Raw genomic sequence first — 16,297 nt, 5'->3', positions numbered from 1 at the left:
GGGTTAAGTGCCGCTTCCATCAGGAGAGTCCTTAACCTCTGGTCCCTCTCCTTTTTTGTCCGAGGCTTAAAAGCCTTACAGATGCGGTACTTATCTGAAATGTGCGATTCCCCCAGGCACTTCAGACAGGCGTTGTGGGGATCGCTGGTCGGTATCGGCTTTTTGTAGACCGAGCAGTGTTTGAACCCTGGCGAACCAGGCATGGGCCCGGTGCCGGGGGCATGGAAGGGCTACAGCCCAAACCCGCTAATAAGTATATACAGCTATACTACAATTAACAATAACTAACTACAATTTACAACTATCTACAACTATGAGAACAGTGAAACGAAGGAAAGCTAGGGACGTGGAGGACAGCTATGCCGCGCTGAACAGTTCCAACGATCGACACGGCGGTAAGAAGGAACTGAGGAGCGGGTGGGCCGGCAGGAGTATATATCGAGCGCCATGGCGGCGCCACTCTAGGGGGCGACCTGCCGGCCCACTGGAGTTGCTAGAGTAAAAAGTCTTCCGACGAACGTGCATGCACGGCGCGCACACCTAACTGGAATGGATATGAGCAATCACTCGAAGAAGAATCACTTGCAATGTGTATATCACCACTGGATTCATACAAGTTTTCAAAAATTGGAAGAAAATATGAAATGTAACCTTTGTCCTTTTCTTGGTAACAAGAGACTCACCCAGAAAACAGGTTAGGAAGAATATATGACTACAAAGTCAAAGTGAAGAGAACCACTTCAACCTGCTATAGATGCTATTTTGCCCCAATTAATAATTTGAGAAGTAATTTAAACTTTAAATCTGGCAAGGCATCCCATGTTCTAGCTAAGCTCTGAAAGGCAATCAGTTTATTTTATAGAAATATATAAAACTGCATTTTAATTGTGGCATAATTCTGCTGCAAAACCATATTCTCCAATAAACATTTCTTATGTTTCAATTCAGTACAGTGCATACTGTACATTCACATTTGGCACAACATGAAAGACACATAAAATGAGCTATCAAATACAATGGTTCAAGAAAATATATCTTACCACTAGGGCTGGAACTTGATGCATTTTTGCAGCAGGAGTCCCTGGACGTGGGTAAAACTGATTAATAAAGAGACTTGGAAACCTGTACTCTTCTACAAGTTTCATGGTGTCTTGAAAATCTTCATCTGTCTCCCCTGGAAAACCACAGATGATGTCTGTAGCAATTGTTATTCCAGGCACTCTGCAATGGAAATGGAAAAAAAATGTTAAACTGAGCACTAGGTACACCAAGTATCACCCTACATAAAAATCTCATTCCCTTGAAAATGAAAGGAATAATTACCAGTATTCAACTTGCTTTTGGCTAGAGAACTAAGACCTAACACCACTTCTAGAAAAAAATACAGTGGGATTTTTAATGGCCATTTCTTTGACAATGAAAAACGTGGCACATGGGTGAGAACCCAAAGAATGAAAAACGAGAGAAGCTACAGTAAATATTTGACCCAGAACTGAAAAAAAAAAACTCAACAAGAATGGACTAATCCTGGACCAATACCTCAGGCACTTGAAACCACAGGTTACTAGCAGAGCTTGTAAATTAATTAATTTTAGTCACTCAGTTCGCAAAGTTTATAAGCTCCAGGGCTTTATTACTAGAATTAGTTAATCCCTTGCACTGCTGTAATACTGCAGAAAGGGTAGGGCAAAGATGTGGACATGACATCCTGAAGAGTTTAGGAATTCTAGTCCAATTTGGCTTTTTTAGTTAACAAAAGCTTCCTTTAGTCAGAACCAACCTTCTAACTCATTCCTCCTTAAAATATGTCTAATCATCTAAACCCACTCTCCCCATAAAAAAGACAAAAACAAATAAATTGTTGTTTGCAGTGCTGTTGTAGCCGTGTTGGTCCTAGCATATTAGAGAGATAAGGTGTGTGAGGTAGTATCTTTTATTCGACCGACTTCCGTTGGTGACAGAGACAAGCTTATGAGAAATGAAGCTTTTGAGAAGAACTCTGTGCAAGCTTGAAAGTTTGTCTTGTTCACCCACAGAAGTTGGTCCAATAAAAGATATTATCTCACTCACTTTGTCTCACTACAAAAATTCACATTATTCTGAAGGCACCAGCACAAAACTACCCTTTTATTTAGCAATGGCAACTTTTCTTTACTTTTTACCTTAGCTAGATTACATCTCATGATTAAGAAAAATGAGTGTCCCTACTTAGGCAGTGTTGCTAATGGATAGAGAACTTGACCTGGGACTCAAGAGATTTAGATTCTATTCCCAGCTCTGCCACTGGCCTGCTGGATGACGTTGAAGAAGTCGCTTCACCTTTCTGTGCCTGGGTTTCCCCATCCGAAAAATAGGGATAAGGATGCCGATCTCCATTTGAGATCTACTGATGAAAAGTGCTATAAGCGCATCATCATCAATATGGTACTTACAATACAGCCTTACAATACTAAGTTGTTTCTTGGCACCCAATACCAAACATATTGACAAACTGGAAGGAATATGACTTTTAAGGGAATGTAAGAGCTAAATAAGTATACAGTAGGTTGACTTGTTTATACCAATACAAGGGTTGGGACATTAAAAAACAAACTCACTCTAAGTGTGTGAATGCTGTAGTGTAGAGACTGGTCCCATCTGATTTCCTCAGACCAAAAAAAAAGAAAGGATATCTGGTCCTGAGTTGAAGAGTGGGTCCCTAAGCCACACTGCAGTTCTATGGTAGCCCCCAAGCATGCAGATGTGTTCCTGGACCCACACTCATCTTCCTTCTTTCTGACCATTTCCTCCCAAAACCTGGGATGTATTCCCCAGACAGGACACTGGTGGTGCTGGGTTCTCTCATTTTCCCTATCGAAGTGTCTATTAGCATAGATGAACAAACAAATACTTATGATCTGAATATCATCTGTGTAATATTTAGATGTTGAAAGAGGAATATTTGCTCTAGGGCAATAAAAACCAATGTGCGCTTAATGAGACCATCAATGGGACTATTCTGTGTTGTCTTTCACAAGACCCTGTCTCTTCCACCATGTCATTTGCTGGTAGTAATTCAAAGACAGTGACCCTATGACAAAAAATGTCACACACTTAATTAAGAGGCATCTCTCCAGCAAATTAAATAGTTCCACTAATGTCCCACAAAAGTGAGAGTCAGTTCAAGACAGAAAGGTTACTTTGATCTAGTAGTTAGAACACAGAGCCGGGAGACAGGAGATCTGATTTCTAATGCCAGCTCTTCTACAGACTTACTGTTTAACCTTCGGTAAGTCACTTAGGGCTTGTCTACATCAGAAAGTTGCAGCGCTGGTGAGGGAGTTACAGCGCTGCAACTTAGGAGGTGTACACATCTGCAGGGCACCACCAGCGCTGCAACTCCCTGTTTGCAGCGCTGGCCGTACTCCCGTTTTGTCTCGGGTGTAGAGGATCCAGCGCTGGTGATCCAGCGCTGGTAATCAAGTATAGACACTTACCAGCGCTTTTCTTGACCTCCGTGGAATAAGCAGGTATCCCAGCATACCTGAGGAAGCCTCTGGTAATCAAGCTGGTCTCCTTCCCCGGCTTGCTCTCGCGTTCCCCGAACCCCGAGCAAGCAGGTCTCCTTCCCTGAGGTTTGCTGGGTGGTTCGGGGAACGCGAGAGCAAACCGCGGCGAAGCTGGTCTCCTTTCCCGGTTTGCTCTCGCGTTCCCCGAACCCCCGAGCAAGCAGGTCTCCTTCCCTGCGGATTGCAGGGTGGTTCGGGGAATGCGAGAGCAAACCGTGGCGAAGGTGGTCTCCTTCCCCGGTTTGCTCTCGCGTTCCCCGAACAAGCAGGTCTCCTTCCCTGCGGTTTGCAGGGTGGTTCGGGGAACGCGAGAGCAAACCGCGGCGAAGCTGGTCTCCTTCCCCGGTTTGCTCTCGCGTTCCCCGAGCAAGCAGGTCTCCTTCCCTGCGGTTTGCAGGGTGGTTCGGGGAACGCGAGAGCAAACCGCGGCGAAGCTGGTCTCCTTTCCCGGTTTGCTCTCTTGTTCCCCGAACCCCCGAGCAAGCAGGTCTCCTTCCCTGCGGTTTACAGGGTGGTTCGGGGAACGTGAGAGCAAACCGCGGCGAAGCTGGTCTCCTTTCCCGGTTTGCTCTCTCGTTCCCCGAACCCCCCTTGAAGCCGCCCAACAGCGCTGCAGTGTGGCCACATCTAACACCACTTGCAGCGCTGGTTGCTGTAAGTGTGGCCACTCTGCAGCGCTGGCCATATACAGCTGTACTAATACAGCTGTAACAACCAGCGCTGCAAAATTTTAGATGTAGACATGGCCTTAGTCTTTCTGTGCTTCATCCACCATCTATAAAATGGGGACAACTACTTTCTTACACATTTGTTTGAAAGGCTAAATTAATTAATGCTTGAGGTGACATTATAACTATAGAAAACCCAATGAATAAGAAAAAGGAAATTAAATTATATTTCTCAGACTGTTGCAAGGCTTGCAGAGTGGGCGGTACAACATGGGAAAACACGTGGTTGTTTCCCTTTCACTTAGGATGGTAGGATTTTTGGTTAAATCTTGCATATATGAGTCATGCTGCTTGCTCTCTCTCTTTCAAATGCCATTATTTTTTAGTGTAGTTAGCTGCATGGAAGTCATCTAGATACTAATGTCACAATATTCCTTCTCCTTAGGTTTTTACTTAAACATGAAAATCTTTTCCTCCATTCTACATTACATTTATGAGTTCAGAACCTAAGGTTTAAGACTGAAGTCAAAACATGGCAGATTAAAAAAACCCAACATTTATTTGACCTTAAATATAAAATAGGTATTTTTTGAGAGATTTGTCCCACTAGATGGGAAGGACTTTTCTCTTGCTAAATAAAGTTAAGTGGAAACCAATAGCGGAAACATAAATATAATGTGAAAATCTGACACTGTGGGCCAAAGGGCCTGGAGCGGCTCCCACTGGTTTACTAAGCCTGATATAAGCGGCAGGATATACAGTTCTACTTGAAATGAAGTAATGTAAACATCCACGGTAGCTAAGAACTGAATAAATATAGAGGAATTTTGCATTCTATGACACTTCCCCTGCTCATACAGCACATATTTTGAGCTATAATCACAGGCTTACATGAGACAAAATATATTACTTCACAAAATTAATATCAAATAGCACCAGCTGACATTTCTCGTAACATTAATAAAACACTCATTAAGTTTGACAAAGCCATTATATGTTAGTTATTTTAGCCATTTTAATGATATTGTTGGCAGCAGTGTAAACATTTACTGCCTAAAGTACTGGTAATACCATCCTTTATCTCAGCTTGCCTGTTTCTAAGGCAACATGAATTATAAAGTTAAATCAAGCTAGATTCAGTAAAATGTTTTCTTCCCTCCCTCTCTGAGTGAAAAGGAAATGAAACATTTTTTAAATTCATAAACTGCAAAAATATCTGAATTCTGTTTGGTGATAAGGTGCTAATTATCTTAGTAATTAGATTTCTTCCTGGATGGGATTATTCTACACACAATGGAAAAACTAGGTTTGGGAAATGTAGTAAGGACCCGAGAGTCTATTCAGCAACAGTAATTAAACATAGCCCAATCCAATATGGCTGCCTAAAATACAACATTGCTCTGTGCTGTTTTTATACCACTTTTGGCTACAAACGAAAAGGTTAAAGAAAAATGTTTTTAAAAGGGAGAAAAAGGTACAGAATGTGAAAACTCCATTCAAGAGAAAATCCAATTACTGAAACAATCAAACTCCCTGTGTTTCTCAAACACACACAAACACAAATAAATGGAGTTTATGAAGATGATTCTGTATATGTGGAATAATGACAGAGCAGAAGGGAAGAACAACTATATGGTAAAAAAAATATGAAAACTACGGTATCTTGGTGTCTGAGGGACTGAAACAAAGGAAAAAAGACTCTTTACTCAAAAATAAAGATCTTACTATGAAATAAAATATAAAATTAAGCAACAAAGATTAGTTTCTGCTCACAAATGTATCAGCCAATATTAAGTTAAGCAGAAATAAGTGCTGAATGTCACTAGTAATCATTCTGTGGTAATAGGCATTTAAAACATAATGAGTTTTTAGTAACTTTATAAAAATTCTTTATAGTCTGATATCTGCTGGGCCTTTCTAGGGTCAGTAGCGATGTTCCAGAATGCATCACCAGTGAATCCAGAATACATAGTGGATTTTATGAAGCTAAAAATATTTTTTAACATATATAAGACCACTTGCAAATGTATTTCTGCATTGAATGTGACCTGCAGATTGGTTATTGGGGGCAATTGGCACATACTATTACTTCTGTGCTATTCTCAAAAGGATGAAAGACTTTTCAGTTTATTTAAAGGCAGTTTTAATCCCGACAAATTCCTCAAAAGACACAATGCAATGGTTAACATCTTGCAATATAAACCTTTAAAGCACGGCAATATTTGCTCCTGGGGGAATTCTGCGCACAATATTTTAAAATACTGCATATTTTATTTGTCAAAATGACAATATAATCACACTAGTTTCAATTATTTTTGGTCATTTATTTCAAAATATCCTATTGGCAAGTATGTCTGTAACAATACAGACAACAAAAAAGTTTCAGGAAGTGCTTTTTGACAAATGGATTCGTTACTAGGCATATTAATGCAGAACTCTGAGTAATAATTAATTTAAACTACAATACAGAACCGTATTTCCCACACCCCTCAGAAGCAGTGCAAAGGCTTGCGGGAGTCAGGGGTAACGGAGAAGCTGAGGGAGAGAAAAGTACATTGTTGGAAAGGAGCCTGGGTATAACCTGAAAGGTGGTTGGGTATGGGTGGGAAAAGTATGGAACGTTTTTTTTTTTTTGGGGGGGGGGCAGCGGTATGGTTAGGGAGCTTCCCCCATGCAGACCCTGTCTGACCCCTAGCCTCTCCTATTCACCAAGGCATATCTGCCCCAACCCCATGTGTTCCTGAACCCCCATGTGTCCTTGCACCCTCTGTCCATGTGTCCCTCCACCCTCCACCCACTCCCCCCATCCCCTTGCGTCCCTGTACATCTCTCCCTGTCCCCATGTGTCTCTGTGGTCCCACTCAGTCACCCTCTGTTCTTATGTAGCTTTCCACACCCTTCCTCATCACCATGTGGCCCTGCACCTCCCTTCCCCCGTGCCTCTGTGCCTCCACTCCCATTCAGACCCTGCCCCAGTCTGTCCTCTCCTATTAGCCTTTATGAGCCTTGGTCTGACCCAGCACCCCACACTGTCTGTCTCCCCATGGTCCCTGTCTCCTGATCTGGCCTGACAGGTGCTGTGAAGTAGGTAGGCTCTTTCTCTTCCCTAGCTGGCCAGGAGCTGCTGGCTTTGCTCTAGTTCCACAGTGCCTTCTGGTGGGCAAAAGGCAGAACTGCAGACACATTTTGGCAGTTTTTTCTGCGCAAAAAATTAAAAATATCATAGAATATCAGGGTTGGAAGGGACCTCAGGACGTCATCTAATCCAACCCCCTGATCAAAGCAGGACCAATCCCCAACTAAATCATCCCAGCCAGGGCTTTGTCAAACCTGACCTTTAAAATCTCTAAGGAAGGAGATTCCACCACTTCCCTAGGTAACCCATTCCATGTTTCATCACCCTCCTAGTGAAAAAGTTTTTCCTAATATCCAATCTAAACCTCCCTGTAGTGGGGTGGTCCCCCACTCCTGCCCTGAAGGGCTTAAAACACCTCAGGCAGAGGGCTGGGGCAAGGGGAAAGCTGGGCTGATTGGCAGAGCAGCCACAGTTGGGCCCTGCCCCAATCAGGCTACAGCTGGCCTGTATAAAAGGCTGTGAGCCAGAGGCCCAGGTGAAGTCTCTCTCCAGGCTGGGAGAGAGCAGGACCTGGCTGTCTGCAGAAAGGGGAGTGAAGCAGGGCTGGGGAAAGGCCAGAGGATCAGGGGAGCTCCAGGCTGGCAACTCCCCAGGCTGCAGGGCCTGGTCCAAGGCTCATAGAGATATTGGGAGGCAGAGGAAAGCAGCAGTTCCAAACACCCTTGTCTATGATGAGTGGCTTTTACACTGCAGTCTGCCCCAGTGAGCGGGGGCTAGATGATGACTGGCAGTAGCCCAGACTGAGGCAAGGTGGGGATTAGAGGGTTGGAGGTTTCCCAGAGAGGGGAGACCCATAGAGACTGGTGGAGTATTGCCAGGGGGCAGCCCCAGGGTAAAGAGGCACCGGGGTCTGGGAGGGACACGGGGCCAGCGACAAGCAGGACACCAGCCTGCAGAGGGCGCCCAGGCTGGAAAAGAGCTAATTCCCCAAGACGACCAGCAGGAGGCTCTGCAGGGGTGAGTCGCGCACCGTCTACACTCCCTCAGAAGGTGGTTCATTAATTATGCATGCACGCATCAGCGCAGAATTTCCCCAAGAGTAAATATTTTGGCTGTGAAGAGGGTGTCCTATTATCTCTACCCACTCAGCTATGACTCAAGAAACAAAGGAAGAATGGTTATTTATAAATATCTCTGCTGTAACCTTTTACATCAAAAATGTACTTTTTACAAAAGTCAGGAGAAGTTGAGCAATGGAATACTATCTATAGAAAAATATACTTGTGTCTCTGGGAATTTGCTAATTTTGGGTTTCTTAACTAAGGGCTTGTCTTCACTACTGGGGTAAGTCGACCTAAGTTACGCAACTCCAGCTACGTGAATAATGTAGCTGGAGTTGACGTAGCTTAGGTCAACTTACCCTGGTGTCTTCACTGTGATGCATCAATGGGAGATGTTCTCCAGTTGACTTACCTTACTGTTCTCGGAGAGGTGGTGTACCAAGGTCGACCGGAAAGCATTCTGACATCAATTTAACGGGTCTTCACTAAACCTGCTAAATTGACTCCTGCTAAATGAACTGCAGCAGTGTCTATCTCCCCGTAGTGGAGACGAGCCCTAACTCTCTCCATTCTTCCCTATAGCTAAACCACTTTCACCTGCTCATGTAAGCTTGTACCCAAGGAGGAGATGGGGCCAGCAACATAAGCACCACCTGGAGCACCCACGTCTGCCCAAAGGGTAGAAGTTACTGTTGCTGCTTTAATGAGCAGGAGTCCAAAGACCATTATATTGATGAGATAGCATCTCTGGTTACTGAAGAATCTGGAAGCAGTCATGATGGAACCAAGGAGAACATCCATCTAAAGAGAGAAGGAGGTGGAGGGATGTTTGGGAGAGAGAGGGCAAGGAAGAAATACAAGTGTCTTATCCTTCAACTGCAAAGAAACCCTTTCAGACTGCAGGGACACAGACAGAAATGCCTTCCACCTTGCAAAGGTGGAGGAAAGAGCTTGGGGTAGGGAAGGGGAAATAGGAACAGGGTGTGGGTAAATCCTGCAACAGGCCAATTACAATGAAACTAACTCCAAGCTCTGAGCTCCCCTCTCCTGTTTACCTGAGACATCCAGACAACTGCTTCTGTTTGCCTTGTTGCAAGTTGCAGCCAGGATGGAGGAAAACAAAAAAGATACTGGACCCTGCTTGATCTTCTGTCTCCTAACCCCGACTGGTGTGAAGGAAAGGTCCAATCATAAAGAACTTGGGAGATGAGAACACAGGATGTGTTGCTTTCTTCTCCTTCCCAGCAGGTCAAACGACTGCTGAAAGAGGAGGAGAGAGGGGCTGCTTGAGCTCTCAGGCACCAGCAGAAGGTGGCAGCTTTACACTAGCTACCAGTCACTGTAACAAGCCCACTGAGCATCTCTGTGGAACATCCCTTGGACCCATACTCATCCCCCACACCCTACTAATTCTCTCCTTTGTCCTTGTAAGGATGGGGTGTTTCCTTTATACTATACTTTTGGGGTTTTACGCCTCTACTTCTATTTTTAGGCAACAGTTTTGTTTTAGCTTCCACCAAGACTGTTCAAAGATTCTTTGGGGGTGTAGGTGCTCTCCTTCCTTTTCCTTGGGATGTTCTCTTTAGGCATGAGCTGCTGTTAATTCTGATCAGATTCCTGTTGTTGCTAAGATTCTACATGAGCACAGGGTGGGTGAGTGTGAAAAGGAGGATTGAAGGAGGGCCCTTTGGGGGATCTCTAAATATCCCAGATTAACTTTCTTTGGCCATTCATCTTAAAACTTACTGTTATCAAAGGTGAGTGAATGCATCTGCACTTGAAAATCTGTAATAATTCTACATTGTTAACATTATAGTCTAAGATAAAAGAATCACAAAAACTGGATTGGGTCTTTTGTGCTCATAACCACTGGGGTGTATTTCTAACACCTCAGACAATATGGTGAAACTGATTTCAAGGGCTGATTAGACTCTTTATTGTGAAGTTGGGTTTCCTGAAACCCTGTCCAGCTCTGACACCTGTATGGGCAGCTCTGTTATTTTCATAACTGACTGCCTAGAGGAGGCGAATGCTTCACACTTCACAACAGCCAAAAAGCATAGTAGGCATTTAGATGCTACAGTGAGAGGCACTGTGAAAAAAAAAAAAAAAGACCTCCCTCGTCCCCCAAATCTAGAAAGAGATATTCAGGAAGATGAAAGGCCCATGAGTGATTCAACTGGGAAGAAGATGGACCACATGTAACTTTAGATTGCTGAAAAACAAACCAATTTTCACAAAGCACAATATCTAAGGGAAATCATCAGCAAATGTGTAAATCTGTCCAGATTCCACACAAATCATTTAATGTAGCTTTAATTACAGCAAACAGTTCCTTCAGTAAACAGTTTTCACAGTAATCTTAGTCTGTCTTGGTCTCTGGCACACTGAAGTACGTTGAACCAATTCTGCAAATCATAATCTGCCAAAATAATCCATTCATTGGCAATTTTCAGATATAGGCATCAAGGTTGCATACAATTTTCCATCACTTTGATCCAGATTTCTGGACCTCAGGTTCAGGTGAGGGGACCTGATGAACTTCCTTCCTTGGGCTACTGTGACCAAAACACCTGGTTAAAGGAAGCAATCAAACAAACAAAAAGCACCCCAAACTCCTTTTGTGTAATCTGCTATATGCTCTCAGGCTTTAATAATGTTGAAGAGACTCATGCAAGTTACCAAAACTCCTTTGCAAAACTTCATAGGGGAATGGTGCTACCTACCCTTCCTCTTCAAATTCTATGATGTCAAATAACTTGTGGTTTTTTTACATGAAGAGCTGACAATGGTATGTCCAAGACCATGATCTGAAATGCTATAGTATTATTCAAAGCACAGATATCCTCAGGGAAGAGGAAGAGACGGGGGTCTTCTCAGTTATGGGTTCCTCTCCTCTTTCAGCTCCAGATGTTATCTCAAGAGAAATTTCTATTGGAGGTTTCTTTTGTGGTGAACACAGTAGGGAGATCATTGCATTTTAAGGACTGATTCAGATTTCCTTGGTTTTGAGTACAAGCAAGTCTCATCACCAAACACGCATAAATCTGAAGACTGATTCAGTCACTCAGGCCACACAAGGAAACACCAAAACAGGTAGTGCTATTGCACCAACATTTTCCCTACAAGTTGATGAACAACACACACAACCCACATATAGCCTGTGAACCAGATAAGTATATTTGAGTATTCTCCTTAGGAAAGAAATCTTTTAGACCAGAGGTGGGCAAACCATGGCCCGGGGGCCACATCCAGCCTATTCGGCCCTTGAGCTCCCGGCCAGGGAGGCTAACACCCGGGCGCTCCTCCACTGTCTCCCCTTCCTCTGCAGCCTCAGCTTGCCGTGCCTCCAGCAGTCTGGGTGGTAGGGCTGTAAGCCCCTGCTGGCCGACATGGCTGGCTCCAGCTTAGTAGCGCGGCTGACAACCCTGGTACTCTGAGCAGCATGGTAAGGTGGTGGGGAGTGAGGGGGTTGGATAAGGGGCAGAAGGTCCTGGGAGGCAGTCAGGGGACAGGGAATAGGGGGCAGTTGGATAGGCATGGGAGTCCCGGGGACCCTGTCAGGGGGCAGGGGTGTAGATAGGGATCAGTGCAGTCAGGGGACAAGGAGCAGGTGGGTTGGATGGGTCTGGGGTTCTGAAGGGGGCAGGAAGGGGTAGGGGCCAGGTTGTTGGCCCTCCATACAGTTTTGGAACCCCGATGTAGCCTTCAGGCCAAAAAGTTTGCACACCCTTCTTTTAGACTGTCAGGATCATCATGCAACTAGATCATAAAATGAATGGAATTGACAAGCACTTGGATCAGAGAACAACAAAGATTTCTTTGGCAAGCTAGACATAAATTTTGCAGCCATTTGATGGAGCAGAAAGGAAAGCCAGAGGCAGCTATGCATAAAATAAGAACTGAAGGTTGAAGGAATAAATGTAAGAAAATTAATAATACCATCAAGTTAGCAGTCCTTTGATTATTTATTTCTATCTGGGATCAATTCTCAGCTCTGCCATTGGACTGTGAGGTGACTTTGGGCAAATCACCGTTTCTCAGTTTCCACATCTAAAAAATGGGGATAATGATACTTACCTTTCTGTAAGGCACTTTGAGCTGTACTGATGAAAAGAGCTATACGTAGGCTAAGTATTATTATTGTTGCCCTACCTCTTCAGTGCGTTACAGATTTTTGCATTGACAACATAACTAGAAGTTACAGGAGAGACAACAGGAAGATTTTACAGCCAGGCAGGTGGTGGCTGGGGCTTTTGGTAACCAGGAAGCATGGGAGGCAAGTGGAGATGATCAGTGTGATGGAGTAGGGACTGTCTGTGTGGGGGATGGGAGAGCTAGGGATGTCTTTAGGTGGGGGACAGGATTTTTAAGCCTGTAACCTGAGCCAGGTAAGGGGGAGGGGGTTAGCACCTTGGCCCGGGAAACTGGAAAAAGGAATTGGCCGGTTGGAGGAGGGGTAGTTCAGTTTCGGTTTTGGGCTGGGTGATGGGAATTCAGGGGATCCTATGCTGGGATCCAAGCTCTCTGAACCCTGAGAAGGACTCGACTGGGGGGTCCTGGTTGGGCCTCCAGGCTCTGCTGGAACCTGCATTCCTGTTGTCCAATAAACCTTCTGTTTTACTGGCTGGCTGAGAGTCACTGTGAGTCCCAGGAAGAGGGGTGCAGGACTGGACTCCCCCACACTCCGTGACAATCAGCACCTATACTCTGGATGAAAAGATATTAAAAAAATTAAAATGCGCCTACTTTTACTAAATTATTGAAAAAGAAATAAGAAAAAAAGATAAAAAACCCACATACTTGTAAATATATGTGACAAGAAGAGACAGAGGTTCTGTAGCTTGCAATACAGAGAGAAAAACAAAAACTAAGAGACAGCTGGTGCATGGGGTTCTTTTGTACCTTCTGCCCTAGAATACTTGAACATGTTTCAGCAAGCCCCCCAATCGCTAAACATCTAGGAATGGATGTGGCAGTGCATGATCCACGTTCAAGATTTGCTAAGGCAACACAAAACGAGACTAAATAATTGCAACACAACACTCCAAGGACTAATAGTGAAAATAAACAAAATGGAAGAGTAGCACCAGAATAAGGTCTCTTAATTACAAAGATGCTCTATAATATAAGCAATTAAACTGTTTTAAATTTAATATATTTGGCCCAAGGAATCATTCATCCATACCAACCTCAATGAGGAATGCTATGTGTAGCTCTTATCAAACTGTCCATCAGACCAGGCAAGTAAGAGAAACACTGTCTTTAACTGAATTTTTATTAAATCTGTAACTAAAAATTAAATCTGACAAAATAAGGTGAGCACTATATCCAGTTGCAAAGTAGCTTCAGACAGTGTGACAAATTAAAGAAAACTTGGAGGGAAAAAAAACCCCTAACAACTAACACTCAATAGCAAGCTAAATTAGAAATTCAATGTACGGAAACTATAATTCTTAGACCTCATTGTTTTAAGCTGGGATACATGGCCATTCTTCAAATCTTCTGTTTCAATTACTTTTAGCAAATTTAAATCTGCTGATGGTGTGCATATTTCCAATAAATACACCAGCATGAGATTCCATACTGGGAGGACACCTGCTAACATCTTTTATTCATGTACGTGTTCTCAGTGCAAAGCAATTATATTATTTCAAATACTTTGAAATATTTTCTATTATTGCCCAACATAACTGTAGGCTGCCTCACAAATCACTGCTTTCCTTCAGCTCATGCTCTCTGTCTACATTAAAATTGAAAAAGACTATGTTGTTGTTTGCAAAAGTCTACAGTGGTTTTATTTACAAGTAGGCTCACCAGTGTTTACCTTCACTTGACTGCTGAAACACTAGAAGACTTTTTAATAGGTCATTTTCAAAAAATCTAAATAAAATATGTAGTTTTACATGCAATTTTTTCTTCTTTTCACTAGCCTGACTCTTCAGAACTGAGTCTCAAAACCTCACATATGGGAGAGAGGGAGATAGTAATGACATACTATCCTATGCATTTTGCAGCGGTGACTGCATTGCAATTCTCACAATATTCAGATATATACTCTTCTGTGTTTCCCTGGGTTGTCGCCAGAAGTGGTGTGTGTGTATATGGGTGGGAGAATAACTTGCAAACCCTTACATCCTACTGTTTAATTTGGTAGTTCTCAGTCAAACACTTCAGACTTCAAGGGCAGCAGAAACAACATGTTAATTCTACATCTCAGAACTACAGAATCACTATGAGTTGTATAGCAGATTATACATTTCCCTTGGTGCTAGAATTCTGCCAGCTGCATGTTTGATAGTGAGTCTCATATGAAACACATTACATCTGTGCTCCGCACTAGCTTCCAACTGATTTGTGACTGCAGTTTCAGGTGCTGTTTTTGACCTTTATAGCCATCAATAGTTTTGAAACAAGTTACCTTAGAAAGGTGACACTGCAGCAGTTGTGATTAGCTGGGGTGTTTGAGCTAACAGCCCTCCAAGTTTAAACGAGAAGGGCTGGCAACTGAATACTTTCCATGAAGGGTCTTCAACTTGTTCCCAATTTGAATTTTTGGAATCTGTATTGGCTACAAGGCCCGATTTCCAAAGCTATCACTGAAGGCGAACTGATGGTGCAGACTGAGATTGGGTTGGGTAGAATTTTATTTTAATAGAGAATGGGATGGGTCATTTTGATTTGGGATCTCCTTTTTGGATATTGATCTTGTAAAACAAGTGCACTTTATAATTAATGTAATTCTCTACCTGAAATTGCCATAGATAAAAGAATAATTGTATTATGTTTTAATAATTACAGCATAGGTTGTTAGATGTACATTTTCCTCCTATCAGCTGTAGTCTGAATGTTTCCTGATCTAATTTTCATCATCAATTACCCTTAAGGAACAGTTTGGACTCCCACTAAACTTATTCATCTTTAAGGTACCATGCACTTTCCATACAACTGAAACATTTTACAGAACTTCATTAGAGATTTATAATTTCACATCATTATTGTTTTATGACTTTAAAATGAGTGACTTAAGACAAAAAGCTCAACATCCTTACACTTCATTTCTATTCAGTCTCTAATAAATACCATCTGGTGTGTACTTTAGGGATATAATACCCGTCAAAAACTCAGCCATATTATGAGAACCAGCACCAAGTTGATCTGAAATGCATATTTGAACAGATGTGTTTAAATTACATCTCCGTCTATCCACATGCATAAATTCAGAGCAAGTGAATATTGATTTAAAATGCATAAAAAAGGGATTTGGAGATGCATCAAATTGAACAGCATCTCAATGGATCAAGGCTCGCATTATTAAAGGTCATCACTAAAAATAAGTTTGCATTTATTAAGGGTTGCACCAGGGAACCAGTTCATGAGAACTGACTTAATGATTGTAGCACTAAAACAGACATTGAAACTACATTAATTTTCTATAACCCGTCAGTATTTAACATTAAAACTGTCAAGTATGATCAGAAATAATAGGATCTTCGTTAACAGCAGCGCTGAATATTATGTGTTTTTTGCTGATCCCAAAAACTAAGTGTCTTAGCTCTAATGTCCAGCCCATGAGTCTTGCTTCAATAATAGTCATTTACTTCTTCAAATTGACATCAAAGTCAGGGAAATCACATAAAAAAGGAATAGTGAATACATTTGTTTTCTAGGGTGATGATGTTCAATAATGAACTTTAAGAAGTTTTCTTGTTAATAAAATAAATATCTATGCTAACATTTAGCATTTTGTTTCAATGTGCAGTGTTCAGTAAGACAGAAATAGTTTTTTTTTTTAACCATATGATGTGTTTGATTTTGTTATGACTTATTTATTGTTAATATCTCGGGGGGGACTTCCAACCAGCCAGAAAGACAAGTGAGTAATTATCTCAGTAATTATTTCTATAACTAATACCACTACTGTGCCCTTACTAGCAAGCAGAG

The 16,297-nt window shown here is 42.5% G+C and overlaps 1 protein-coding gene across 3 annotated transcripts in view; it reads right to left on the bottom strand.

The window, feature by feature from the left end:
- The window catches only part of CDKAL1 (CDK5 regulatory subunit associated protein 1 like 1), a 654,086-nt gene that overhangs the window by 195,457 nt on the left and 442,332 nt on the right, over window positions 1–16,297 (bottom strand). For all 3 annotated transcript variants that reach the window (XM_030552528.1, XM_030552526.1, XM_030552527.1), the window contains exon 12: window positions 1,041–1,221. In XM_030552528.1, coding sequence (XP_030408388.1) covers window positions 1,041–1,221 — 181 coding nt within the window. The remainder of the gene's footprint in view (window positions 1–1,040; window positions 1,222–16,297) is intronic.

This window comes from Gopherus evgoodei, chromosome 2, assembly GCF_007399415.2.
Source record: "Gopherus evgoodei ecotype Sinaloan lineage chromosome 2, rGopEvg1_v1.p, whole genome shotgun sequence".
NCBI classification, from domain to species: domain Eukaryota; kingdom Metazoa; phylum Chordata; order Testudines; family Testudinidae; genus Gopherus; species Gopherus evgoodei.
Note: the sequence above shows the minus strand (reverse complement) of the source record. Positions and strands in the feature narration are given on the sequence as shown.